The 26,571-nt window shown below is 48.2% G+C and overlaps 1 protein-coding gene across 1 annotated transcript in view; it reads left to right on the top strand.

Moving 5' to 3' along the window:
* Nucleotides 1-23,420, top strand: part of SEC16B (SEC16 homolog B, endoplasmic reticulum export factor) — a 41,117-nt gene extending 17,697 nt beyond the window's left edge. Inside the window, exons 11-25 of the mRNA XM_052654003.1 lie at nucleotides 1,889-1,970; nucleotides 6,049-6,166; nucleotides 7,368-7,479; nucleotides 9,319-9,424; nucleotides 11,186-11,326; nucleotides 12,673-12,792; nucleotides 13,570-13,642; nucleotides 14,959-15,243; nucleotides 16,093-16,160; nucleotides 19,856-20,008; nucleotides 20,159-20,257; nucleotides 20,665-20,773; nucleotides 20,907-20,980; nucleotides 22,634-22,732; nucleotides 23,352-23,420. Coding sequence (XP_052509963.1) covers nucleotides 1,889-1,970; nucleotides 6,049-6,166; nucleotides 7,368-7,479; nucleotides 9,319-9,424; nucleotides 11,186-11,326; nucleotides 12,673-12,792; nucleotides 13,570-13,642; nucleotides 14,959-15,243; nucleotides 16,093-16,160; nucleotides 19,856-20,008; nucleotides 20,159-20,257; nucleotides 20,665-20,773; nucleotides 20,907-20,980; nucleotides 22,634-22,732; nucleotides 23,352-23,420 — 1,708 coding nt within the window. The remainder of the gene's footprint in view (nucleotides 1-1,888; nucleotides 1,971-6,048; nucleotides 6,167-7,367; nucleotides 7,480-9,318; nucleotides 9,425-11,185; nucleotides 11,327-12,672; nucleotides 12,793-13,569; nucleotides 13,643-14,958; nucleotides 15,244-16,092; nucleotides 16,161-19,855; nucleotides 20,009-20,158; nucleotides 20,258-20,664; nucleotides 20,774-20,906; nucleotides 20,981-22,633; nucleotides 22,733-23,351) is intronic.
* Nucleotides 23,421-26,571: the final 3,151 nt, after the last annotated feature.

Genomic DNA, 26,571 nt, shown 5'->3' with positions numbered 1-26,571 from the left:
GCTGGAGATTAGATACGGAAGACTTCCTCTAATGGGAGATGTCAAGACTGAAGGGATGCCCTCGGTCATAGTTTGCACTGGCATACCAGAACCTGGGTGCCAGGGGGCACTGGGAAGAAGGCTCAAACCAGAGTGGGATAGGAATGGAGGTGTGAGTACCTAGCCAGGAGTTTAGAACAGGGGCAATGAAACAGTTGAGGAGACTCAGGATCAAATGGAGGTGGTGGGTGTAGCGGGTGCTGGGGTCAGCCCTTCAGGCTGCAGTTAGCATCCGCGGGTGGTTGGGGACAGATGTGTGGCAGGATTGGTGTGGGGTGAGGTGGGGTGGTGTGGGGTCGGGGGGCACCTCCCATAAGGAGCAGGCTTGGGTCAGACAGTGAGAAGGATGTTAACTCAAAATTTATCTTCTTGTGTTGGTTAAAGCCTTGGAGCTACCTTCTCAGCTCGTTGCTTTAGTCGCTCAGTCATGTCTGACTCTTTGCAACCCTGTGGACTGTAGCCCGCCAGACTCCTCTGTCCATGGTATTCTCAGGCAAGAATACCGGAGTGGGTTGCCATTTCCTTCTCCAGGGGGTCTTCCAACACAGGGATTGAACCTGAGTCTCTTGCATTTGGCAGGCAGATTCTTTACCGGTGAGCCACCAGGGAAGCTTTATCTTATATTTAAGTGAAGTGAAGTTGCTCAGTCGTGTCCAACGCTTTGTGACCCCATGGACCGTAACCTACCAGGCTCCTCTATCCATGGGATTTTTCAGGCAAGAATACTGGAGTGGGTTGCCATTTCCTTCTCCAGGGGATCTTCCCAACCCAGGGATTGAACCTGGGTCCCCTGAACTGCAGGTTGACTCTTTACCATCTGAGCCACCAGGGAAGCCATCTTATATTTAAATTGGCTGTAAATCCTGCTGGGCAGAGTTGGATAAGAAGATGGACACCCCCACTTTAAGCTGGGTCTGTGGGGCTCACATCTGTCCCACTGCCTGGGAGTCTGTTCTTCACCATGGTCCCTGCTGAGTCTCTTTATTACTCCGACCCCCAGTCTTCCCAGTAAATAGTGACCACCATATTCTTCATTATGTTCCTGGGCCAGAATAGTGAGGAGCACTGGACTTCTATGAGGAGAAGCAGTCCCAGCTCTGGAGGAAGGATGCTTTTAAAGACAGCATTCTGAGGGATAAACTTCCTTTAGGTTTTGGAAGCGAGCATCCCACAACCCTGAGCTGTAGCGTACATCTCTGCTACGGATTTCCGCCTTGGGCCATTGATGTTTGATGGGGCCCAGTGAATCGTGAAATATCTCTCTTACTGAGTATGCTTAAATCTCAAATCAGCCATAGAGCTTATTATATCCTTGTTAAGCAGATCCCATGGTTTGTCATCCGCAGGATCATTTCTGGTCCCTGCTCTACGCCTCTTCAGTTACTGAAAATGACTATTTAGTACTTGTGAGCAAAGGCACAAGAGACCCAGGTTAGCGAGAAGCCCCCAAAAAACAGCACTGAGAACTGTAGGCCTGGCCTGGAGGAGGACTGCCTCGGGACAGTGGGTCTCGAGGGTGGCTGGGGAGGAGGGGTCTGGAAAGAAGAGGTTCAGGTTTACCGCTGGGCTCTCAGGGTTCATTGACTTATGCGTGGCTCATCTCCGTGATAGACGAAGGTCTATAAAAATGGTTTGCTCAAGAGTTAGGGTGTCAGTGCTGAAGTGCAGGTCTCCCCGGGTGGTAAGGTCTGTTTGGGGTGTGTGGGATGGGTGTCCGAAAGTGGGATGGAGCTGAGCCATAACCGAAAAGCAGAGAGAAACTCAAGTTTCAACAGAAGCCACCGCAAGGCAATGGGTTAAAGGTGCTCTTGATTGGGCCCCCACTGACGGTCGGTCCCTCTCTCTGCAGCTTCACCAGCACACTGGCGCTCAACGATCCACTGCAGACTCTCTTCCAGCTCATGTCGGGGAGGACCCCGCAGGCAGCCACGGTACCCTTCATAACGGGAGCCCAGCATCCGAAGGGCTTAGTGGGCGGGGACTGCTCAGGGACGAAGTGATGGCTTTTGAGATGACAAATAAAACAACAACTGCCCCTTTATCGCCTCCCATGTGCCTGGCCCTGTGCTAAGTAATGTGAGGTAGATTATTTCATTTAGTGCGTGGAGGTGGGAATTATTATCCCGGTTTTTCAGCCATGAAATCTGAGACGCAAAAGTTTAAAATGACCCAAGATCACAGAGCTGGGGGCAGAGGAGTCAAGACCGGTCCAGGTCTGTCTGATTCCAAAGATCTTGCTCTTTCTACAAATCCACAGCTACCTGCTGAGTGAAGACTAGCAAGTGAAGCTGAGGCTGCTCTCCCCGCTTACCACACCAGGCTTCCTTCCTTCCCCACCACTGCACGGGACCCTTCAAAGAGGGACACTTTAGATTCTACAGGTCATCAGTGTGAGATGTGGTTCAAGAGAACCCTGAGGCCATCTTGTTAGTTTTCCCATTATAAGAGACTTGATCTTTCTGTCCCAAGGTATTCCTTCCTTATCCTCGAAGTCCAATAATTTTAGTAAGATATATCTTGTTGTTGACTGTCTGTGTCGATTTTGGGGGGGATAGAGCACGCTCTTTTAATATGTGCATCCATCTCTTACAGCTCAGGAAAAAATTCTTGAATTATACCCTTCAGGATTTGTTTTGTTCTCTTATATTGGTTTTCTTTTCAGGAACTCCCTCTATATACAAAATATAATAGTACATATATATATGATTGATTCTTTCTTTTCTTCTTTTTTGCTGTGTCCCTCCTGTGTGTCCCTTACTATGTTTTCATCAGTATCTCTTGCTTGCTGTGCTCTTTAAAATTTTGTCATTTAAAAAAAAAAAAAATATATATATATATAATTTATTTATTCGACTATTTCTGGTCTTAGTTGTGGTGCTTGGGTTCTTTGCTGTGGGAGTGTGGGCTCCAGAGCACGTAGGCTCAGTAATTGCGGTGTCCGGGCTTATTTGCCCCATGGCATGTGGGGTCTTGGTTCCCTGACCAGGTATAGAACCCACATTCCCTGCACTGGAAGGCAGATTCGTAACCACTGGACCACCAGGGAAGTCCCCTCCATTTTCGTCTTTATTTCTTTGATTTTCCTGCCACTTCTCTCCTGAGCTTTGTGGTCACATTTGCCTCCTCCTGTTCTCCACCATCTCTTTCCTCTGCTCCTACAACTTAGCTTTAGGCCCTTGCTTCATAAAAGAAATTGTTTCATTATTTTACTTGCATTCATGATGAAATATTTGGTGACCCATTTTTGTTTTGTGGTATCATTTTTTTTTTTTTTTTTGGTGAATGTTCTCTCTACCTTCTTCCCTCCTTTTATCTTGATGGTATATTTGTACAAATTCTGTATTTGTTCCTTCACAGGCTTCAAGCCTTCCTTCGACCAGTTATTTATAGGAGGTTTGAGCTGGGGAGATGCCAGAGCCATGTTCCAGGCCAGCTGGCATTTCCACACAACCTGGTATTTTCTGTGAGCATCTTTGCTTCTCCCCAGCCAGTGGAGATGGCTGTGGGATCTCCTCTCTCTGCCTCCCGAACCCACCTCTGCTTAATCTCTTTTAGAAGCCTTTTCTTGTATTTAGAGGCTTGGGTTTTTGTTGACATTTAGTTTTAATGAAAACACACTCACACTTTTGCTTTTTTGTCCTTATTGCTTGTGGACAATTTCAAGAAAAGAAAAGAAAAGAGAAATGCTGACTTTCATGCCCCTTTGTCAAAGGAGCTGGCTATATTAGGACATGGGATGCACCTCACAGTTCTGCCGAATGCCTGTGCCCTGCAGTGAAATCCTACCATGTCACAAAAACGCTAAATGCAGGGAGTGATGTAATCAACGTATGGTCCATTGGGTCTCAGTGCACTGGTAGAGTTTGCTAAATGATCCCTGCTTCTGGGTGAGAAAACCAAGGAGCCAGAAGTGATATGGCAATGTGGTATTTCACACCCGTGTTGGAGAGTTTCCTAGCATCATAGCAGCCAGTAAAAGGCTAGACTTTGGTACTTAGAATAAGAGGTGTAGTGGACGAAGCATGGTGATTGGAAAACAGAGATGTGGGCTTCTGTCACAGGCTTAACCTAGTCTCTGCTCCTCAGAGTCTAGCTGTGTGAATGGGTCTTGTTACTTAGTCTCAGAGTCTCAGCTTTTCATCTTTGTGGGCATTTGATGCCTAACAGAGTTATTGTAAAAATTAAAGGAGAGAGAATATCTGAATGTATTAATGACCATACTTGGCCCATTGAAGTTAGTTAATAAGTGTTCTTTCTCTCCCCACCTCCATAGACCTGCTTTACAGAGATTTCCGCCCTCCACCCCCAAATCACCTGGGGAGGAGACAGAAGAATTGCTTCTAAGTTTTTGTTCTTTTAGCAAGGGCTTTTCTGTTGCTGGTTCCCTTAGTTCCAGCCAGAAAGAGCCTGGCTCACATGTTAAAATGGGGATAATAATAGTACTTAATGCATGTGATTGTTCATAGGAGAAATGCTTAGCACAGGCTATGGCCCAGGGTCAGAGTGCAATAAGTGAGAACTGCTATTATTTTTGTGATTTATTATCATCATTCCTCTCATTCATACTGCTTTGCCCAGATAAACAAAGAGTATCTTTAAAATGGAGCTGGATAAAGCATCTTTTGTTCTGTGGGATAATTACAAATACAATACCAAATAATTGTGAATTGTTTTGACCTCCAGATCTTAGCTATTACTGTCAATCTCCTGTTCTGTCCATTCTGTGTAACAAATTGGAGGACAGACTGGTCTGCAAATCACCTCCTTTCCTCTGCTGTGCTTCCATGTGTGTGTGTATTTACACCTACATGTAATTTATAAAGTGCAAACCACGTGCAAGGCACTATGCTATGGGCTTTACCAATCTTGTTTTATCATCAACAGTAATCCAGTCAGGTAGACATTATGATCTCGATTTAAGAAATGAAGAAACAAAGCTTCAAAGGCATTAAGAAACTTGCTCCAGAGGCAGGGCCCCTGTTGAATCCAGAGCCTGTGACATTGGTTTGTTTATTGCTATTTCCTCTGCCCTGAAATTCCCCGTCATTCAGGAGAAGGACGGCCCATCCGGTCCCATGGGGCTTCCACCTGCGTCCACTTCTCTGACTACCCTCTACCGCCCCCTCGTGGAGCTCTGCTGCCCCTGCGTCTCACTAGCGACTAGTGCTGCCTGGGCGCCTTGGCCTGTTTTCTCACTCCTCAGGAGGCGGTAGGAATTAGATTTCACAGAGTTGTGCGAAGATAAAGAAGGTCATGTGTAGAAGATGACTCTGTAAAAACAGAAGACATTAGCCATTTGGTAAAATATTAAGGAGCCCAGTGTTCCCCTGTTTTCTTACAGGTTAATATGGATTCTTCTCATGAACCAAGGTTTTGTGATCCTCCTTCTTCCATGGAAATGTCAATTTTTTAAAAAAATTTTTGTCCCCAGCTATCGCGATTAGGGGCACCAGGATGAAATTTGAAAATTAGTGACTAGTAGTGTGATTTTATCTACCTCCCAATATTGGAGAAGGAAATGGCACCCCACTCCAGTATTCTTGTCAGGAGAATCTCATGGACGGAGGAGCCTGGTGGGCTGCAGTCCATGGGGTCGCTAAGAGTTGGACATGACTGAGCGACTTCACTTTCACTTCTCACTTTCATGCATTGGAGAAGGAAATGGCAACCCACTCCAGTATTCTTGCCTGGAGAATCCCAGGGACGGGGGAGCCTGGTGGGCTGCAGTCCATGGGTCGCAAGAGTCAGACATGACTTAGTGACTCAACCACCAACGGCCACCTCCCAATATTCCTGTGTATGTGTGTATGTAATGTGTCTGCCTACCCATCCTTCTAAGAGTTTTGCTTTTTTAAAAAGAGAAAACTCAGAATCAGTGAGTGGCTGCACTGCAGGCAGCCAAATAGGCATTCCTGGCAAATCAGAAAATAGACAACAGCCTTCCTTAACCTATGTTCTGGCTGGGGCTGTATTACTCAACCAAAGTTCCATGTTTCTGCTGCTTTTCAGTGTTGTGGGGACAAGCAGTGGGGAGACTGGAGGCCACACTTGGCAGTGATTCTATCGAATCAGGGTGGGGACCCGGAGCTGTACCAGCGCACGATTGTCACCATGGGGGACACCCTGGGTAAGCAGAGACCAGCTCCGTCCCCTCCTCGCCTCTGTCCCCAGGCCGGCTTTAAACACCCTGTGCTTAGACTTAGGCTCCGTGTTGGGCCTGAGTCTATGCCTCAGGCATTCCTTTGACCCAGGAGCCTCAGTGTTTTGGGGACAGAAAATCCAGGGAGAGGAGTGTCCTTCTTGCCTTTCTGTTTCCCAGATTTCTGCTGTGAGCGAGTGCAGGCCAGGCCCCTGAGACTCCGGGGTCCCGCCGCTGCAGGAGGCTGCCCTGAGTGGTTGATTCCTGTGCCGGGGTCAGAGTCCCCAGCGGATGGAGTTAACACCTGGAGCATCTCCCCTACTGTTGTTGTTAGACCCCCAGTGACCCAGCTCAACCAGATAGGAAATTCTATTTTCGCCTGAGCTACCCTGGGGAACTGTGTAGTCTTTATTGCTATCATCTCTTTGTGAATGTGGCCTTTTAAACACTTAGGGGCTGTTGGATGTTGCGGATCAGTGGTTCTCAGACTGGGTCAAGGGACAGAATATTTAGAAAATCATTGCTTTGTGGCACTTCGTGAAATACTGCTCTGCTAAACTTAAAATAGCTACAGGTACAGTGCCCAGTCAAATGACGAGTTATTCAGCACCTGAGTAGAAAGAACTAACTTTTGTTGAACCTTCTTGGGTGCCAAGCTAATTACTTTGCCTACTTGAATTACCTCAGTGTTGAAGTAATGAAAAAGGTATGGGAGAACATTTAAAAACTGGGAACAATTTGGTAATGTGATTTTTATGAGCACTGGGAAAAGTCTATTGTTTGATTTTGGCGGGGGAGGCACGAATGCCCCAAGAAGCCGAGTTTAAAAACCGCTGCTTCCAACAGTCTGCTTCTCTGCTCAGGTGTAGGCATTTCTTACCTATTGCTCCTCTTCCAGAAGGACTACAATGCGTAGAAACGTCCTCATCAAAAGTCCATTGAGGGGAATGTGAAATAGTGCCTTCTCCTGGCTGAAGAGAAGTGTAATGTCGGAGGGCAAAAATGGGGTGGGAGCGGGAGTAAGGTGTGGAGTCTGTAGCTCGTGTCTTGGAGAGCTTGTTGTTTCATCCCGTGAAGCTGTCTGCTCTGACCTCGGAGCCGCTCTCTAACCCTCTCCGCTCCCGCCCGGATGGTGGGTCCCTCCCTTGGTGGGCGTGTTCCCTGACCCAGGCTTGTTCTCCGCCTACAGCTGGGAAGGGGCTGGTGGAGGCTGCTCACTTCTGCTACCTCATGGCTCACGTGCCCTTCGGCTACTACACCGTGAAGACAGACTACTTGGCCTTGCTGGGCAGTAGCCACAGGTATGCCAGTCTTCTGGGGGGCAGAGAGTGGGGAGGACGTCTTCCAGGGGATTGGGTTAGCCCCAGCTGGGTGGCGTGGCTTCATTTTTCCATCGTCGTCTGTGAATGTTCAGCTGCTGCTGACGGTGTTTCAGCACAGGTAGGCTCTGGGCTGAGAGCCGCCGGGAAGAGTGCCCCATCACACCGCCAGCGGTCCTCAGGCCCAGGCCTTGCTCCCGGAAGCTGCGAGCTGGTGCCCGTGGGTTGTAGTGTGCCCCTCTGGCCACTCGGTGGCGCCCTGGCTCCATGACCAGAGATGGACTCAGAAAATGCTAATAGCGCGGTGGCTTGAGGCTCTGCGTTAGGCAGCCCTGAACCTATTCTCAGAACTGGCCTTGGGCAAAGCCTGCAAGTGGAAGAAGTTTGTGTTTCGCCCCCACAGCTTACACTGACTTGACACACAAGCTACTCAAAAGTTAGGCCTGTCACTTGTTCCCTGCTGGGCATAACATGAGACTTCTCACAGAGAAGGACCTTGATAAGCCCCTCGACAGTGGATAAATGGATGAAAAGACCAGGTTGCTCCTTAGCCACCCTCTACATTCTGGATCTTTCTTTCTCTCTCTCTGTTGATAGTTAAGATTTCCTAAGCTCTTACTGTACCACCTGTTTTATTTGCACCGTTTCTTTTAATCATTACACATGGACCCTGTGAAGAAAGTGTATTTTTAAGCTTCACTTTATAGAGGAGGGAAACTGAGGCACAGAGAGGTGGAGTAACAGGTCTAAGACTGTACAGCTAAAGTGCAGTCAGGTTGGACTTGGAATCCAGACTGTCAGGCTTTTCTTTGTAGAAATGCATTGTCTCATGACCTGTCTGTCAAGGTCATGGTCTCCGATAGCACATAGTTAATTTGTCAAAGAAGCCTGTCTCGGCCAGATGTGCCAAATAAGTGAAATGGGTTATGCAGTGTCCCCAACCCTTTTGGCACCAGGGATTGGTTTTGTGGAAGACAGTTTTTCCATGGATTTGGATTGGTAGGGGGAAAAAATCCTCGTATGGTTTCGGTATGATTTAAGTGCATTGTATTTATTGTGCACTTTATTTCTGTTATTATTGCATCAGCTCCACCTCAGATCTCCAGGCATTAGATCCTGGAGGTTGGAGACCCCTGGGTTAAGGTGTCCCCCTCCTGTCTACTGTATGAGGATGTTTCTGGAGATCCAGCCCTGACCTCAGGGGAAGCCCTGGTGATTATGGTTTCAGCCCCCACGGCAGCTGTTTTGGGGCCCGTGGGGACTCTGAGGGTCCCCCAGATCACGTTCACTCAATCTGCTTTCTCACTGGAATGAGCGTGCAATGTAGGGACCATCATTTGACTTTGGGCTCTGTGGTGCTACCCTCTCTCTGCAGGGCCTTTGTCTTCAGTGCTCCTGGAACATCACACGGCTCCCTCTTTCCTGCTCTTCTGCTCAGGCTGGGGTGACCTCTCCCAGACACCTCCTCTGGGCTCTCAGGGCACTCAGGCTGGTGCTCAGCATGCTTACAGGGGGGATGCAGTGCCCCTCTGAGCTGGGTATGAGAGCATCTTGCCTTAAGTGACCCTCAGGAAAGATGGCAGGAACCGCCCCCACTCCCTGAAGCCCCTGCCCCCCCCCTCCCCCCCGCTTGGCCCCGCCTTCCCCCAGAGCCTTTAGGGGCACAGATTCTCCTTCTTCTCTTGGAGCTGCCCCAGGGATCAGCCCAGGACAGAAACTCTGCCTTGAATGGATGCAGCTGGTGTTTGGCTATCTATGAGTGAAATCCATCCCCCGTCCGCCCCAGCCTCAAACTCCTTTCTTGTTATTCCCTGGTTTTAGTCAAGAGTTTTTGAAATTTGCAACAACTGAGGCTATCCAGAGGACGGAAATCTTCGAGTACTGTCAGATGCTGGGCCATCCCCGATCCTTCATCCCTTCTTTCCAGGTAACTGAATGCTCACGAGGCCCTATCAGCATCTGATGGCTGTGGGCGGCTGGATTCTCAGCCTTGCTCTCTGGCAGGTGGTGGCTGGGCTAAGTCATCCACTGGACTTTTCCTCATGAGCTGGAGTGTGGGCAGGGTTAGGATTTCTTTCTAGGTCCCCTCAAGGTCTGCGTTTTAAGACAGGAAAGCAAAACATGGCAGCAGCCTCTGTGCGGCGGACTCCTGCCTCCCTCCTGACAAAGGAGAATCAGGCAGGCGCCCCTGGCCCCTGCTCTTGTCTGCAGCTCCTTCCACTATTCTGTCTCCAGATGGCTCCGTCTTCTCCTTGGCTCCACGGCCATCCTGCCCGGAGCAGCCCGCGGCTGTTCACGTTCCTACTCTCCTCTGACCTGCCGCTCCCATCTCTCTCGGATGCCTCCATCTTTAACTCTGGAATTCCTCCCTGCTCTGTCCTTTGGCCCCTGTCCTTCCTTTTTCCTCTCAGGCCTGCAGGTGTGTGGGCAGCATCCATGTCCAGGTTCTAACCTGTCAACCTCTCTACTGGACGCCCTGGTGTCCCCTTTGATCCCCAGAGACTTCTTCAGTGATTGTAGTGAGAGTGTATCTGGTGGCAACACACACACACAGACACGCAGACCACCACCAAACACAAAACAAAGCCTTGGAGATGAATGGATTACTGTCTATAGGGCCGTGACCCAGTTAGTATCTTCTGTAAGGGTTTCACACACACACACACACACACACACACACACACCACCACCAAACACAAAGCAAAGCCTGGAGATGAGTGGATTACTGTCCATAGGGCCGTGACCCGGTCGGTATCTTCTGTGAGGGTCTGACCGGAGGCCCGCCTTTCCCAGCGCAGCCCTGCCCAGCGGGCTCCTCTGTGTCCGCGCAGGTCTTCAGTCTGTCTCTTCTGTACTCATCCCACCTCTCAGCTGTCTTTGGGCTGATAGCAGTGAGATTCGCTGTTTTTAGGGAATGAGTTTTGCACACCTGGCACTGTGCTATGATCCTCTAACTGAGTGATCTCTAATTCTGTGAGGCAGGCGTGATTACCCTCTTTTCACAAAAGAGGTTCCAAGGAGTTACATGCTATTGGCTCACATCTCTTGGGTACCATTTGCTCTAGGGACTTTACATGGATTATCTCATTGAATCTTTGAAACCACCAAGGGGGAGATCGTAGTATCATCCCCGTATTAGAGCGAGGAAACCAAGGTGCGGAGAGGAGGTGGGTGAACTAGTTTCATGCTCCATACCAGCATAGAGCTGGGGTTTGAACTTGGGTCTGTCTGATTCTCAGCCCCTCTGTTCTCCATCTGGCTCTGTCCCTCATGTGTCTCTGAACCCTTACCTGTATCTGCCTGTACTCTCCCTCTTAGGCTTGAAGCCCCTTCCACCAGAGGCATTTTTTTTCTTCTTTTACCTGTGCCCCTGGCGCCTGGTCCTCTGCCAGACACCAGGCTTCCCAGAGATACAGGCTGCCTGATAAGAAGTGGAGAGGCTGCTGCATTTCCGTGGTGACCAGCGCCTAGGGAGACTCAGCTGATGTGCCTTCCACCCCATTCTCTGCAATGATGGAACTGCAGGCTGGGTTTGGAACTGTGCCTATACATAGATAGAATGCCCTATACATAGATTGCAAGGCCCTCTTTTATATTTGGACCCAGAGTTAGAGGAAGTTGGCAGTCCACTGACTTCCAAGAAGTCTTATCTCCACTTCTCTCTTTCTGGCCCTGCTCCTCTTCGCAGGTGTATAAGCTCCTTTATGCTTCCCGTCTGGCAGATTATGGCCTCACGTCCCAGGCCTTGCATTACTGTGAAGCCATTGGCACAGCCCTCCTGAGCCACGGAGAGAGCAGCCACCCTGTGCTATTAGTGGAACTCATCAAGGTGAGCTTCTCAAAGGGTTCTCTGCAGGTGTGTTATCTTCAGTGTTCAGAGAAAGCTATTGTAAAGCGGTTCAGAGCCCCATTTCATCTTCTTTGAACATGCTATAAAATTGGAGCCCCTGGCTGTCTTTGACCACATATGCATGCCCAAATGTGATAAGCAGAGGCCTGACACTGCATAAAGAAGGATGCTATGGGTGGGAGGGGCGGGGGGCGGGAGTCGGTTTGAAATAGGGGGACTGGAAACCAGGCGTGTGCTGTGCAAGGAAGTCATTCTTGCATCTGCTTTTTTGGTACAGTAAAAATGCATGTTATGGCAAACCATTCTAATTATAAAAGCTGGGCTTAGAAAATATATTTTAGTGATTAAAATGGGAAATGATCCTTATTAAAATGCTTTTAAATGCATGGAATATTTTATCACGTGAGATACATTCAAAAAAGAGAAAACAAAAACATCAACTTTTAGTTCCTGGGAAAGAAAACAATCAGGCAAATAGTTGTTCCAATTAATTGAAGAAAAATCCATTAGCTGAGAGTAAAAAGGCAGCCTACCATCACTTTTTGCTTTGCTTGAAATGAGGCCCAAGTGTTGGATTCTGTAGCCAGTAAAATCTGTGCTACTGAGTGCCCTTGATGGCAAATTCCTGCCAACAGGATGATGGTTGTAGGCAGCTCAGGAGACAGAAGGGAGGAGTCACAAAGTTTGGGGACTTTACAATGGGATGTTATTGTTGTTGTTTAGTCACTGAGTTGTGTCCTACTCTTTGTGACCCCATCAAGGCTCCTCTGTCCATGCGATTTCCCAGGCAAGGATACTGGAGTGGGTTGCCATTCTCCCCTCCAGGGGATCTTCCTGACCCAGGGATCAAACCTGCGCCTCCCGCATTGGCAGGCAGATTCTTTACCGCTGAGCCACCAGAAAAGCAATGACTGAATAATCTTGCAACATAAGCAGTCCTTCGACCGGCAACATGGGCATCACCTCGTGGGGGGCTTGTTAGCAATGCCTGATCTCAGGCCCCACAGACTCCTGGGATCGGAATTAGCATTTTAACAAAATCCCGGGTGGTTCCTACCAGCTCTGAAGTTTGAGAAGCACTGCTCCTGAGAACAGCTTTGCAGAGAGGTAGAGCAGAGTAGCAGTTTCTCCTCACATTTTATTTAGTATCTAACACCAGGATGGTTTAACTGTTTATGCTGCGATTTGAGGAAGGTATCTGCTGAATTTGCTCTTTGGCAGTTCTTTGTAATCTGATTGACAAGTGAGCGGAGGCTTCCTTTTTTCTCACTGCCATTTCTCCTACTTCTCTCCCTCCTTTTCTCTCTCTTACCATCTGGGCACAGCTGGCAGAGAGACTGAAGCTGTCAGATCCTCTGGTTTTAGAACGCCACCGCCACCGAGGAGACAGGGACCTGGAGCCGGACTGGCTGGTGCACCTTCGGGGGCACCACAGGGAGCTGCAGGTGAGGGGGGGGTGGTCCTCTAGACACAGCGTAGGCAGGCGCTGACCTCAGCAAGTCCCCAAACCATGGAGGGCCGTGGTGTTCTCTGTCCCCAAGGAAGCACAGCCTGGTGGGGGAAGGGGTAGCACTCAGCTTCCGCTAACGCGCTCCCCCCCCCGGGGGGAGACATTTTCCTGTGTTCCCCTGTGAGACAGTGGGACCCTCTCCCGAGTCACCCGGCCACCCTTCTCTGAATGACCATCAAAGCTTCCGTCTCTCTCTGTAAGGAACAGTGGCTCACGGTGGCCCGGTGCCACTTTCATGTAATGTAGAGCAAATGCTTAAAAGACTTCCGGACCTTTCCTTTTTTTTTTTGGTTCTGACAATTGCAAAAGCAGCTGGTAGTAATTGTCACAGTAATTGGAACAAGGCCTCCTCCATCTCCTTTCTTCCTCTGTCTCTGAGAAAGGGGCAGGTGGATTTTTTTTTTTTTTTTAGACACATGTGGCCCTTGCTTCCCCCGTGTGCTTTGGGCCCTGGGGCCCGTGGTTTAGTTCCCTCTTCTTGCCCCATCCTCTGGGAGAGGAGGATGCCCTGGCTTCTGCCTGCTGTCTCCGAGCAGAGCTGGGAGGTAGGAAGACCCGTAGGCCCCCTACCCCCAACCCCTCACAGCCCCCACATTCACCTGAGGCTCCCTTACCTCGTCACTGCCAAAGTGTCTTGACTTCATTTCAAATCATGTCTCCTATTTTTGTTTTCCTTTGTGTCACCTAAGAGGATTTTACTTTATCTTAATAGCGAAAGGAAGCAGGAGATGTTGGGGGTCCTCAGTCTGCTCAAGTGGTTATTTCAGAAGCCGGAAAAACTCCAGGTACCTAAACTAATGAACTGAGTGTGTAAATAACCGACTCTTGGGATCTGATTATAGGAGATAACCTAACAAAAAACTTTCCCCCTTCCTTGCCTGGAGTGCCTTCCTTGCCTGTGTCAGTCTGACCTGTGGTCCAGGCTTCTCTCTACACAGCCCCGCCTTCCCTGGCACTTCTGTTTCCGCATTGCTAGAGGTTTTGTTTCACACTCAGGCTTTAATCTTGTTGTTGTTGAGTCGTTACATAGTTGCCTCGCTTGTGTCAGTACCAGCTCCCCGGTGGATGCATTTCTTGGTGCCCGAGGTGGTGGATCACCTGTATTTCACGTTAGTGGGGGGGGGGGGGGAGGGGGGGGAGGGCGGGGGGGGTACATCGGAAGCGCCTGTGCTGTTTGAGCATCAGTTGCCGCATACGTGAAATAGGCTTCAGAGTGTTTTCAGCAGATCCCTCCTTTTCCCTTAGGATACTTCAGTTGTTGCGCTGGGCAGACATTATTATCCCAGTTAACTCCATGCTGTTTCCCCAAATAGCACTCACTGGTGGGGTGAGGCGGGGGTCTCACAGCTTTGCTTCTGGCTGGTTCCCAGCCTTTTGTACCTCCTTTAGGGATGATTAAGGGGATAGCAAGGATGGGCAGGCCTTGGTCTCTGTATCCCAGCTTTGCTGCTATGCCCCAGAATCGGTGAGGGGAGAGGGATGTAACAGGCTGGGTGCTCCTGAGTGGTCACTTCCCCTGGCAAACAGCCGTGTCTCCTGCTGCCCTATTAAGCGGGTAGGTCAGCCGACCTCACTGGTCCCATAATTTGGGCCAACCATTGTCCACGTCCACAGTCCACACCTTGGTCTGTCTCGTCAGAAGCATAGCAGAGCCAGAAAGAATGTCACCAAGTCCCCTTCCTGGGCCAAAGCTCTTATCTTTCAAAACAAAGCCATCATTTCTGTAGTCTGATTTGGGTTTTACATTGAAACTTTCTAAATGTCAAGTACCCCAGTCCATTAGTAAATCCATAAAAAAAAGTTTATCCAAAAGCTAAAAAGTGTGGAGTTAGACTAAATGGTCATTTCTGCCATCCCAACCCCCTGGTTTAAAAGGCTCAGAGATCATACAAGCTGTGAGGGAGATAGTTTTGAAAACTCTAAGTCATAAGTGGTGAAAGGTGTTACAATCGCTGCTGTGTTATACTTGTCCCATTGATGGTGGCCACATCAACTGGCCTGTCCTCGTCACTGCTTTCCAAAGAGCAGGCTTGTTCCTGGTTAGTCCACACAAAGGCCACGTTACAGGTCTCACCTCTTCTTCTTTGTCCCGTGTCCTTAGAAAACACTTTCTATCAGGATCTTTCTGGACCTCAAGGCAACTCAGAAGCCAATGGTGACCACTCGGCTCTGTGGCCAACTCTGGAGCAGTCGGGCCCGGCCCAGCTCAGCCCACAGCAGCCAGGCTCCTACCCAACAGGTGGCGGTTCTGGGCAGATGGGGGTCCCAGTGCCTCTCTACTCGGTTCCTGAGACCCATCTGCTGGGGCCCATTGGCAGCATGGCAGTGAAAGGGGCTCCCGGAGGAACAGCCTGGGAGGAAGCCCAGCAGATACACCTGGCCCCTGGTAAGAGCTGCCAGCAAGGCAGCGAGCCTTGGGTGGGAGGTGTGGGGGGAGCAAGCAGAGGAGGGCGGTGCAGGGGCCCGTGTGGGATGTGGGGTGGGAGCTTGTGAAGCCCTGGGTGGTGGGTGTGCACGTGATTGAGGGCTTCCGGGTGTCAGACCTGGGCTGGTAACTTCGCGTTCATCCGAGGGAGACGGCTCTCTCCCATTCCAGCCCCGCTCTCTGCTGGGACAAACACAGCACAGCCTCCAGCAGCCGCTCCGGCCCTCCTTTTGGATTCCGTAGTTTCCAGGAGAGAGGCATAGAAGGCAAGACAGGGCCACTTGTGCCTCCAGCTGGAGTTTAGGCCAAGGCCTCTTTCTGAAGTCATCTGTGTCAGGGGCTGCAGGCAGAGGCGCGTGCTTCTGTCTTGTCCCGTCAGATCTTGGACAACAGGTGCCGAGTGTGGGTGAGCAGTGCCGAGTGATGCCAGGGAAGTGCAGGAAGCCAAGCGGAAGGGCCAGATCTTAGACCTTCCAAGACAAGGGCCCATCCAAGATGGGAGGCTCACATGGAGGGGAAGCCTGGGAGGATCCCTGTGACCCAGCCTGACTTGGCTCTCATTTCAGGGTTCTCGTGGAGTGATCTTGGTTTGGGGTGGAGGTTGGGTGAGTGGCATGTTCTGGGGTGGCCGGAATTGAGAGGCTTGTGCAAATGGACCTCATATTTATTCTGATCCACTGGGGGCTATGTGCCCAGAGCTCTGGCCACTTGGCAATTAGGAAAGCTGGCTGTGTTCCCATTACCCTTCTTCAGGAGAGAAGGGAAAGACCCAACTTCACATCCTGATTTCTGTTGTGTTTTATGCCGTAGGAGAGAACCCAGTGTCTCCAGAAACCCTCCAGCATCCTGGTGGGCAGAAGGCTGTTTCCAGACCCCAGGTGAGAGGACAGAGTCCCCAGAAGACAGCACCCACTCTGAGCTGTGGATTCCCTCCAGCTGCCCCAGTTGCTGAGCCACATGCAGGCACCTTCCTGTGCCCTGCACCAGCCCTTCCTTCCACATTGCCCCTTGCTTCTTTCTACACCGGATCCCAAGAGGTGGAGAGGAGGCTTGTTCTTGTTCATTTCACTCCTGCCAACCTGTGTCCGTGGGGGCAGGACTGGGTTTGCCTCTGGTCTTGCACATCAGCCCCCTCCGATGCCCTCTTCTTACTGATGCACTGAACACTTGCTGTGCTCTGCGCCATCAGGGAAGACTCTTGATATTTCTATCTTTAACATTTTTACCTTGCTCTATTTCTGAGAAGGACCTATGGCAGCTGTGTCTCTTCTCTTCAGGTCTTGGAGGTAACCATGTCTAGTTAATTGTCTATTCAGCTGTTGAGTGAATGAATCCCTCCACTAGTAACAGGCATTGCTGGTCCAAATTTAAGATACTCTCTAGCTTTGCCTGGTTGGAAGTGATGTCATAGAACTGTCTTGAGTAGTAACTAAGCTACAGACCTTAAAACATGTTTTTTCCCCCTAAATTAGTGCTTTATTGTTATACAAAATCTGAAAAACAGAAAATGTCATGTAAAGTGTCAAACAGCCATCACTCAGAATCTCATAGCCAAATAGTTTATTTTCTTCTTATATTTTTTCTATGTACACATTTCTCATGCTATCTGAAAGCAGAGCCTTCCTATGAAACCTTTTGTAAGTCTAAATGAAGTGAAGGGAAGAAGCAATTACCTCAGTACACATCTTGCTCACAATGCACAAAATGAATCGAGATGAAGCACAGATGCTCACAGATACGGTTCAAACCCACGTGAGATGCTGAGTGTAGTTTCCGGTAAAGGAGCTTAGTGGGGCCAGTCTCACTGATTGGGATACGAGCTGCCTCTAAAATGGCTCCTACAAAACAAACGCTGAGTGCTTTTTTCACTTTCTGACTTTTTTGGTAAAAGTGAAAGTCCTCTTTGGGTTTTTGTTTGTTTGTTTGTTAGTGAAAATAGGTACTAATGTCAGTCTTTGGTAAAAGCAAAGTTGTATGATACAAACTTTCAAAGAGTGAAGGAGGCCGTCTGTATGGGTGTATATATAGATGTGTGTATGGGCTTCCCAGTGGTGCTAGTGCTAAAGATCGCGCCTGCCCATGCAGGAGACTTAAGCAATGCGTGTTTGATCACTGGCTTGGGAAGATCCCCGGGTTGGGAAGATGCCTGGAGGAGGACATGGCAACGTACTCCAGTATTCTTGCCTGGAAAATTCAATGGACAGAGGAGCCTGACAGGCTACAGTCCACAGGGTTGCAAAAATTCGGACATGACTGAAGCGACTTAGCCCACATGCATAAGTGTGTATATATATATACACATACATGTCTTTGCGACCCCATGGACTATAGCCTATCAGGCTCCTCCATCCATGGGATTTTCCAGGCAAGAGTGCTGGAGTGGATTGCCATTTCCTTCTCCAGGGGCTCTTCCTGACCCAGGAATCAAACCCGGGTCTCCCGCATTGCAGGCAGATGCTTTACCGTCTGGGCCACCAGAGAAGCCTGTTATACACATAGATGTGTTTTTAAATGGTTGAAAACATATGTAGATGAAGCTTTATTTTCTATTTTTAACACTATAAAATGATATTTTCCATGTCATTCTTAAATATGATTTTTAGTATTGGTGTGATAAATTCACTGTATGGAAACATCATTGCTCATGCGTTTATTCATTCACAAATACAGAGATCCTGCAGTGTCCCTGGTCCTCTTATCGAGGCTGGGGATACACAGGGAACTAGACAAAGCCTACCTTCATGGGGCTTCTGTTCAGTAGAGGCGACTGCAAATAAACCACTGTACACTTGAGGGATGTTCCTTTAGATGGTGTGGGAGGCAGTGCGTCTCTGAGCTCAGCATGGAGGGTGGACATGAGCCAGATGAGTATTAAGGGAACAAGTGTTCAAGGCAGAGGGCATAGCAAGAGCAAAGAGCCTGTAATAAGATGACCTGGCACAACTGAGGGAGAGTATGGGCTGTATCTAGAGAGAGGGACGAGGGAACTCCGTGATGGTTCAGTGGTTAGGACTTTGCTTGCGCTTTCGTTACTGAGGGCTTGGGGTCAGTCCCTGGTTGGGGAACTAAGATCCTGCAAGCTGTTCAGTGTGGTCAAAAAAGTAAAAAAAAAAAAAAAAGAAAAAATTGAGGAGAGGGCTAAGAAGCCAGACTAGAGAGACAGAGAAAGGCAGGATCATAGAGGGCCTGGTAGGCCCTGGAAGGAGCTCGGATTTTAATTCGTCTTTACTACTTTGTTAAGCACTTCAAGTGTCTCTCTCTTCCTTTTCTTTTCTACTCTTTCTCCTTACTCCTCCCTTCCCTTCCCTTCATATGTAAAACACAGTGATGGACATTCTAACATATAATCCTTGCGTATTTCTTGAATTACTCAATTAGGAGAGAAATTCCTAGAAGGAAAGTCAGACAGCTTGGGTTTGAATCCTTGCTCTGCCCTTAACTAGTTGTGTGACCTTATACAGGTTGCTTTTCTGTGTGTTAGTTTTCTCATATGTTAAATGGGATGATAATAACAGTACCTACCTAACAGGATAGTTGTAAGGATTAGATGACTCACCGTATATAAAATGCTCAGAATACTACTTGGTACACAGTAAGTTCTATACTCATTAGAATAAAAAATGAAACTTTTCTGTATTTGCAAAAGTGTTTTTTCTAAAGGTTATACCAATTATCTTTTTCTGAGAGTGCAAATTGTAAATACAACACAAAAGGACAAATACTGTATGGTTCCACTTATACAAGCCATCTAGAATAGGCAAACTCATAGAGACAGAAAGTGTAGAGGTTCTCAGGGGCCAGAGGGAAGAAGGAAAAATGGGGAGTTAGTTTTAATGGGAACAGAGTTTCTGTTGAGGTTAATGAAAATTTCTGAAAATGGAAAGCGGTGATGGTTATGCAACATCACGAATATTCTAATACACTGAACTGTACACTTTAAGTGGTTAAATGGGTAAACTGTAGGAAATGTATTGGGTTGGCCAAAAAATTTATTTGGACTTTTCCGTAAGGTGTTACAGACAAACCTGAGCAAACTTTTTGGGCAACCCGGTATATTCTACCACACACACAAAATTAATACACAGGGATGTGGGTGTATTTTACTTCCCCCGGTACAGCTGCTCACAGTTCATCTTGAGCAAGTCAGCCAGGAAGTAAGGTCTGGGATGAGTTCGATTCGGTGGTTGTCAACCTTCCCTGATCTTTGCATTTAGGGGCTCCCTGAAGGGTGTTTCCTGGCTCTCTTCATCTCCAGTGGAAGCATTCTACACCCCTGCTCCAGGCCTTGGCATAGTGCTGGAAACCTGACGCTCCTAGGGACTAGTAGCACAGTGGCCAAAACCCTGTAGGATTAAGGATGATCTGAAGATTGAGACTGGTCTCTGCCCTTGTCCTGAGGCCTTCAGCAAGTTATTCCTTGTGGCTAAATCGTGGTTCCCCATCAGTCATATTAGATCCTGTAAGGCTATCCCGCTGATCTATCGAGCAGGTCAGGTGAGGGAATTCACGTGAATGTGCCTTTGTAACCTGTCAAGTGCTATAAAGATGTTACTTCTCTTTTCTCTAATTCCAGGTGCCACTGATTCCCAGAGCTCGAAGTATTTCTGAGAGTCCCACCGTATCAGTCAAGGAGGATGGGGAGGAGTCCTCCGAGGAGGCGGATAAAAAATCTTCCCAAAATACCGTCCAGAGAGAAAAACTCGGAAACGTGAAGGAGAACGCAAAGGTGGAGGGGTGTTTTTCTTCCCGGATGGTGGTGCAGAGCTGGGGAGCTGGGCTCTTGTGGGGTCCCCTCCTCTCCTGTCTCACCACCGTCACAGTGAGGGGGGGTTAATCTCCACCCTGCAGACCACAGAACTCCCCATCTCTCTTCCAGAGCTCAAGGTTTGGCTGGTTCAGCTGGTTCCGCTCGAAGCCCACCCACAACGCATCCCCCTCTGGAGGTGAAGACTCGTCAGACAGCTCGGATTCTGAGGTAACCTTGGGCGGAAGGTTGCGGGGGGCTGGGCAGGGAAGCGCCCCCTCCTGTGGCCCCTTCTGAGGAAGTTTCCTCAGCTCCAGGAGGGCCTGGAGGTGGCCTCTCCACCCTGGTCTGGAGGAAACTGGTCTTGTGATGGGAGGTTGTGGGAGACAGATTGGTCCAGTGAGGGGAGAGGCAGATGACGAAAGGCCTTAAAAGTTAGGATGTAGAATTTTAACTTTCGAGAGCCGGCAGTGACTTGGCTTATTGAGCAGAGCAGTGGTATGAAGAGAATGGAGTGTGCTGGAGAGGAGGCCAGCCCTGGTTGAGGGTGGAGGCCACCGTGTGGGTGCTGCAGGAATGCAAGCAGGTGGCACGGACGTGTGGACCATCAGTGCCACCCTCCTTTCTCCACTAAGCAGGAGATGCCCAGGGCAGCGTCTCCACCTCAGCCCAGCCCAAGCCTCTCACTGACACCTCCCCCAGATCCCCAGTCTCTGCTGGGTGCCAGTGCCTTCTCCAGGGACACAGGTATGCCAGCCTCCTGTCCTCTGGGCCCGCTGTGGTCCTCTCCACATGTTCCAGGGGGGATGGGGGAGCCTTCTGGGAGTGGGGACTCCTCTGTCCTGGGAAGCTAGAACACCCCCGATGCATTGCTTCCTAGGTGGAGATGAAGGCCGAGGGCCTGGTGCCGGGACAGCTGAGGGCCCGGGGAGTGGAGGCTTGTCGGGACCTGAGGTGAGCAGCCCACCTGTGTGTGAACTGAACTTTCATGGGGGCTGGAGGTGCTGCCCCGTGAGGGCCTGACTCGTGAAAAGTATGGAGAAAGCCTCTGTAGTCGTTTGCTAGGGCTGCCAGAACAAGGTGTCGTAGACTGTGCCGTTTAAACACCAGAGTACCTCCTCGCAGTTCTGGAGGCTGGAGAGCTGAGATGGAGGTGTCTGCAGAGGAGGTTTCTCCCAGGCTTGTAGATGGCCATGTTCTTCCTGCGTCTTTATGTGGTCTTTCCCTGGTGTGTGTCTATGTCCAAATTTCCCCTTCTTACAAGAACACCGGTCATAATGGGTTAGGGCCCACTCTAATCACTTTTTAAAAAATTAATTTTATTGAGTATGGGGCTTCTCTCATGGCTCAGATTGTAAAGAATCTGCCTGTAATGCAGGAAATGAGGGTTTGGTCCCTGGGTCAGGAAGATCCCTTGGAGAAGGGAATGGCCAGCCATTCCATTATTCTTGCCTGGACAGCTTTACAGTGTTGTGCTGGTTTCTGCTATACAGCAGTGTGAACCAGCCATAAGTATACATATTTCTGCTCTTTTTTTGGATTTCCTTCCCATTTAGGTCACCATGGAGCACCAAATACAGTTCCCTGAGCTGTGCAGTAGTTAATCACCTCTTTAAAGACCCTGTCTCTGAATACATTCTGAGGTCTCTGGGTTAGGACTTCAAGACAAGAAGTCTGGGACAGGAACATGAGTTAGCCCACCACTGCTTCCTTACGTGATGTCTAGAGAGTGGCCTTGGGACTTCCCTGGGAGTCCAGTGGTTAAGACTCTGCTTCCAGTGCAGGGGGCACAGGTTCAATCCCTGGTTGAGGAACCCAGATCCCACATGTCACAAGGCACAGCCAAAAAAAAAAAAAAAAAAAAAGAAGAAGAAATGAAAAAAGGGAATGTCCTCTTTCTCTGTTCCCAGTAGGAGCTAGAGTTCACCAGTATCCCTTGCAAGGATTGTGATAAAGCCTTAACAAATTGTCCAGTATGGATTTCATGCCAATTGCTAGGAAAACAATTTTATTTCTTGGGGCCTGGTTATGGCACTCTTGTAGTATTTTAGGCTTTTCAAGGAATATGAGGTTGCTTTTTATGATGCTATTAGTACATTTTTTGTGGCCTTTTCTTCTCACACAGCAGCACCTGAGCCTCTGCAAAGCTCCCCCAGGCCCCTGGGGTGGCTGTGCCCACTGGAACTGTTTGTTTGAGCAAACTGTTTGCTCAGGATTCCCTGAGCTCTATCACATGTGCATCTTTCTTTAAAAATTTTTAAACTTTATTTATTATTTTTTTATTTTGACTCTGCTGGGTCTTTGCTACTACATGGGCTTTCTCTGGTTGCAGTGAGTGGGGCTCTCTCTGGTTGCAGTGGCTTCTCTTCTCGCAGAGCACACGCTCTAGGCATGTAGGCTCAGTCGATGTGGCGCCCAGGCTTAGTTGCATGTGAAATCTCCCTGGAGCAGGGATGGAACCTGCGTCCCCTGCACTGGCAGGTGGGTTCCCATCCACTGCATCACCAGGGACTGCGTCGCTTGACCAAAGTTGATTCTCAGGGAAGCCCCTTACAGTCTAGAATCCAGGAAGAGGTGACTAAGAGGATTTTCTATTTTCCATCACAGGGTGTTTCCACTGAGCTCTACTTCAGCGCTGGTGTTCTGCCTCCCCCACCCCCTGTGAAAGGGAGTGTTCCTCTTTACAACCCATCTCAGGTTCCCCAGGTAAGGAGGTCCTGAGGGAGAGGGGTTCGGAGCATGGGTTCTGAGTGAAGGAGACCCTGGTTTATAACTTACTGATAATAACTTACTATGCCTGAGTTCTTCAGCAATGACTAACCTCTGTAAGCCTCAGTTTCTGCATCTGTAAAATGGGGTTAGTAGTAACTACCTCACTGGATAGTTGAGAGGATTAAATCAGGCAGCCTGAAAATGCTCAGTCAGTGTCACTATTATTAATATTGCTCTTGACCTTTCATAAGCCTCAAGAGAGACAATTTGTGTTGGTGTTAATTGTGTGGCTGCACCAGAGCAGTGTCCTGAGGGTGAGGGGATCAATGCAAACTTTGGCTGAAACTAAACTCCCTGCTTCTGCATGATCTGAGGCAGACTGCTTGCTTGGATGTGTTATTGACTTCTCTTCTTTATAAAATCAAGTTTCTTTCTCCTTATTTAAGAGGTAAAGGTGTTGTGTTGAAAGAGAATAATGAGAATACCACATGGGAAGCCAAATGCTCCTGAAGCATTCTAGACTTTCAGGATGCATAAGCTCAATACAGCCAGTCAGCCCTCGGCGGAGTCATGCTTGGGGTTATAACCTCATGCTGTGCTTGTCTTTTTCCAGCTCTCCATGGTCACCAGCCTGAACCGGGCAAATCGCCTAGCTCAGCGCCGCTATCCAACCCAGTCATGATGAGAAGGACCACCCATCCCAGGCTGGTCTCCCTGAAGCACAACTGTTATGTTGCTCTTGTTTCTTAATTTCCCAGCCCCTCTGCCATATTTGGGCCCCAAAGAGGGTTGTGCTAGCCAGTTGCTTCCACGGGGTATGGAGAAAGCAAGGGGACAGGGTCTCCCAGGATATAGCTCAGTTCAATCTCTTAAGATTAGCTTCACAGTGATGGTGGAAATGACTTCTTCAGGTGGAAAAGCTGGGTATGTCATCAGTCTGGAGGGGAGTGGAATGCCATGGTAGCAGCATTAAGGACGCGACTGTAGATCCTTGGAAAAATCAGGGCTTAAGAGTTCCTCTGCGGGAATCGAAGATAACAGCACTGGACTCCGCAGCAGCAGTTACTGGGGAAGAGGCACTCAGAGCAATATTCTAGATTAACTTGACTCCTTCCACAGCCTTAGTTACAGACCAATTCATGGCTCTCGTTAGCGGAGGATTTTTGAATCTTGGAAACTCGATCGTTGTTTCCTGTCATCATTCTCTCTTGGGTGACATTTCGGCAGTTTCCTTCTTGGTTTTGGTTTGTGCACATTTTTTTTTTAATGTGGTTCAGATTAATTATATTTCTCTCACTTTCTTAGCTGGTCCTATTTTTTCACATTCTGGCATCTGGCTATCAAGTTAGATTGCTGTAGGCATCATATTGTCATGGTAACTACTGAACCTAATGATGCAAATGGATGAAACATCAGTGTAATAAAGGACGGAAAATGTTCCCTAAAAATTCACCCCTTCCATAAGAGGAGAATTGAGTGTCTGAGATTGTTAATACTTCCCTTCCTCCCTCAGGCCTTCGCAAATTGATGTTCAGAGGGTCAGAGGAGCCCGAGGGAGGAGGGGGCCATCTCGGAAATTTCCATTTCTCCTTTCAAACCCCCAGTAGGAATGACTCTTGCTGTTTGTCAGATTTGTTGAAAATTGCTCCTCACAAAGAACATTTCTTTGTATGTGTAATTGTACATACAGGTTTTGTACTTTAATGTACTACAGTTCTGATGTTGATAGCGATTAAAGCAAATAATTTTATAGCAGATGCTCGTCTATGGCTGATTTTTGCAGAGAGAGAGTACACACTGCTGAGACTGCGTACTCAGTCTCTTCCCTGAGGTCTTTCTAATAATGGTTTCATTGGGTGATAAGGTGCAGACAGCTGGAAAAAGCCCTTAATTAATGAAGAATCTAGGGACTGATCCTCTTAACTTGTCTACCGTTATTTTTACAATTTAAAAAAAATGAACAAACCTGCCTCTCATGAAAATTAGTTACTCCATTAACTAAATGTTGCACATTCTGTCCTCTAAGAAGTTTATTCATCTCTCAGATTAAATTAGGAAATGTACGTGTAAGTGTTTTGCATCTAGAAGGCCCCCGGTGAGTGCTGTTCCTCGTCTTCCTGAAGACTGCAGCCCCTTCAGTTTGGTGTGCTGACACCCAGTGGTGGCACAGTGTCAGTAGTGTGAGTTTCAGAGGCACCAAATTGTTTAGACTTGAATCCTGGCTCACCCACAGTTCACCTTGTAATCTTGGACAGGGTTATCTAATTGTTCTTGTCTTCAATTCCCTCTTCTATAAAATGAGGATAATAATGACTATTGCAATTATTATAATTACAATAGTAATTATAATAGTACTACCACATAGGACCCTGGAGGAGGGCATGGCAACGCACTCCAGTATTCTTGCTTGGAGAATCTCCATGGACTCCAGGCTCCAGGAGAGGAGCCTGAGAAGCTGCAGTCCATGGGGTCGCAAAGAGCTGGACATGACTCAGCACACGAGGCATCACATATGGCAGTGCAAGGATTGAGTAGTCTTGAAAAAGTACCGAGTACATGCTACACATTTTATGTGTGTATTTCTAAACAATTATTAGTGTACAATCTAATAAGTAAAATCACGTTAATCTTGTTGCCTACCAGACTAAACTGGATTTTTATTCACTTAAAAATTTTATTGAAGTATAGTTGATTTCATGGCTGCAGTCACCATCTGCAGTGATTTTGGAGCCCAAAAAAATAAAGTCTGACACTGTTTCTACTGTTTCCCCATCTATTTCCCATGAAGTGATGGGACCAGACGCCAAGATCTTCATTTTCTGAATGTTGAGCTTTAAGCCAACTTTTTTGCTCTCCTCTTTCACTTTCATTAAGAGGCTTTTTAGGTCCTCTTCACTTTCTGCCATAAGGGTGGTGTCATCTGCATATCTGAGGTTATTGATATTTCTCCCAGCAATCTTGATTCCAGCTTGTGCTTCTTCCAGTCCAGCGTTTCTCATGATATACTCTGCATATAAGTTAAATAAGCAGGGTGACAATATACAGCCTTGATGTACTCCTTTTCCTATTTGGAACCAGTCTGTTGTTCCATGTCCAGTTCTAACTGTTGCTTCCTGACCTGCATACAGATTTCTCAAGAGGCAGGTCAGGTGGTCTGGTATTCCCATCTCTTTCAGAATTTTCCACAGTGTATTGTGATCCATACAGTCAAAGGCTTTGGCATAGTCAATAAAGCAGAAATAGATGTTTTTCTGGAACTCTCTTGCTTTTTCCATGATCCAGCGGATGTTGGCAATTTGATGTCTGGTTCTTCTGCCTTCTCTAAAACCAGTTTGAACATCAGGGAGTTCATGGTTCACATATTGCTGAAGCCTGGCTTGGAGAATTTTGAGCATTACTTTACTAGCATGTGAGATGAGTGAAATTGTGCAGTAGTTTGAGCATTCTTTGGCATTGCCTTTCTTTGGAACTGTAATGAAAACTGACCTTTTCCAGTCCTGTGGCCACTGAGCCATGAAATTAAAAGACGCTTACTCCTTGGAAGAAAACTTATGACCACCCTAGACAGTATATTCAAAAGCAGAGACATTACTTTGCCAACTAAGGTCCGTCTAGTCAAGGCTATGGTTTTTCCAGTAGTCATGTATGGATGTGAGAGTTGGACTGTGAAGAAGGCTGAGCACCGAAGAATTGATGCTTTTGAACTGTGGTGTTGGAGAAGACTCTTGAGAGTCCCTTGGACTGCAAGGAGATCCAACCAATCCATTCTGAAGGAGATCAACCCTGGGATTTCTTTGGAAGGAATGATGCTAAAGCTGAAACTCCCGTACTTT

Source organism: Budorcas taxicolor, chromosome 16 (genome assembly GCF_023091745.1).
Source record: "Budorcas taxicolor isolate Tak-1 chromosome 16, Takin1.1, whole genome shotgun sequence".
NCBI lineage: Eukaryota > Metazoa > Chordata > Mammalia > Artiodactyla > Bovidae > Budorcas > Budorcas taxicolor.
Note: the sequence above shows the minus strand (reverse complement) of the source record. Positions and strands in the feature narration are given on the sequence as shown.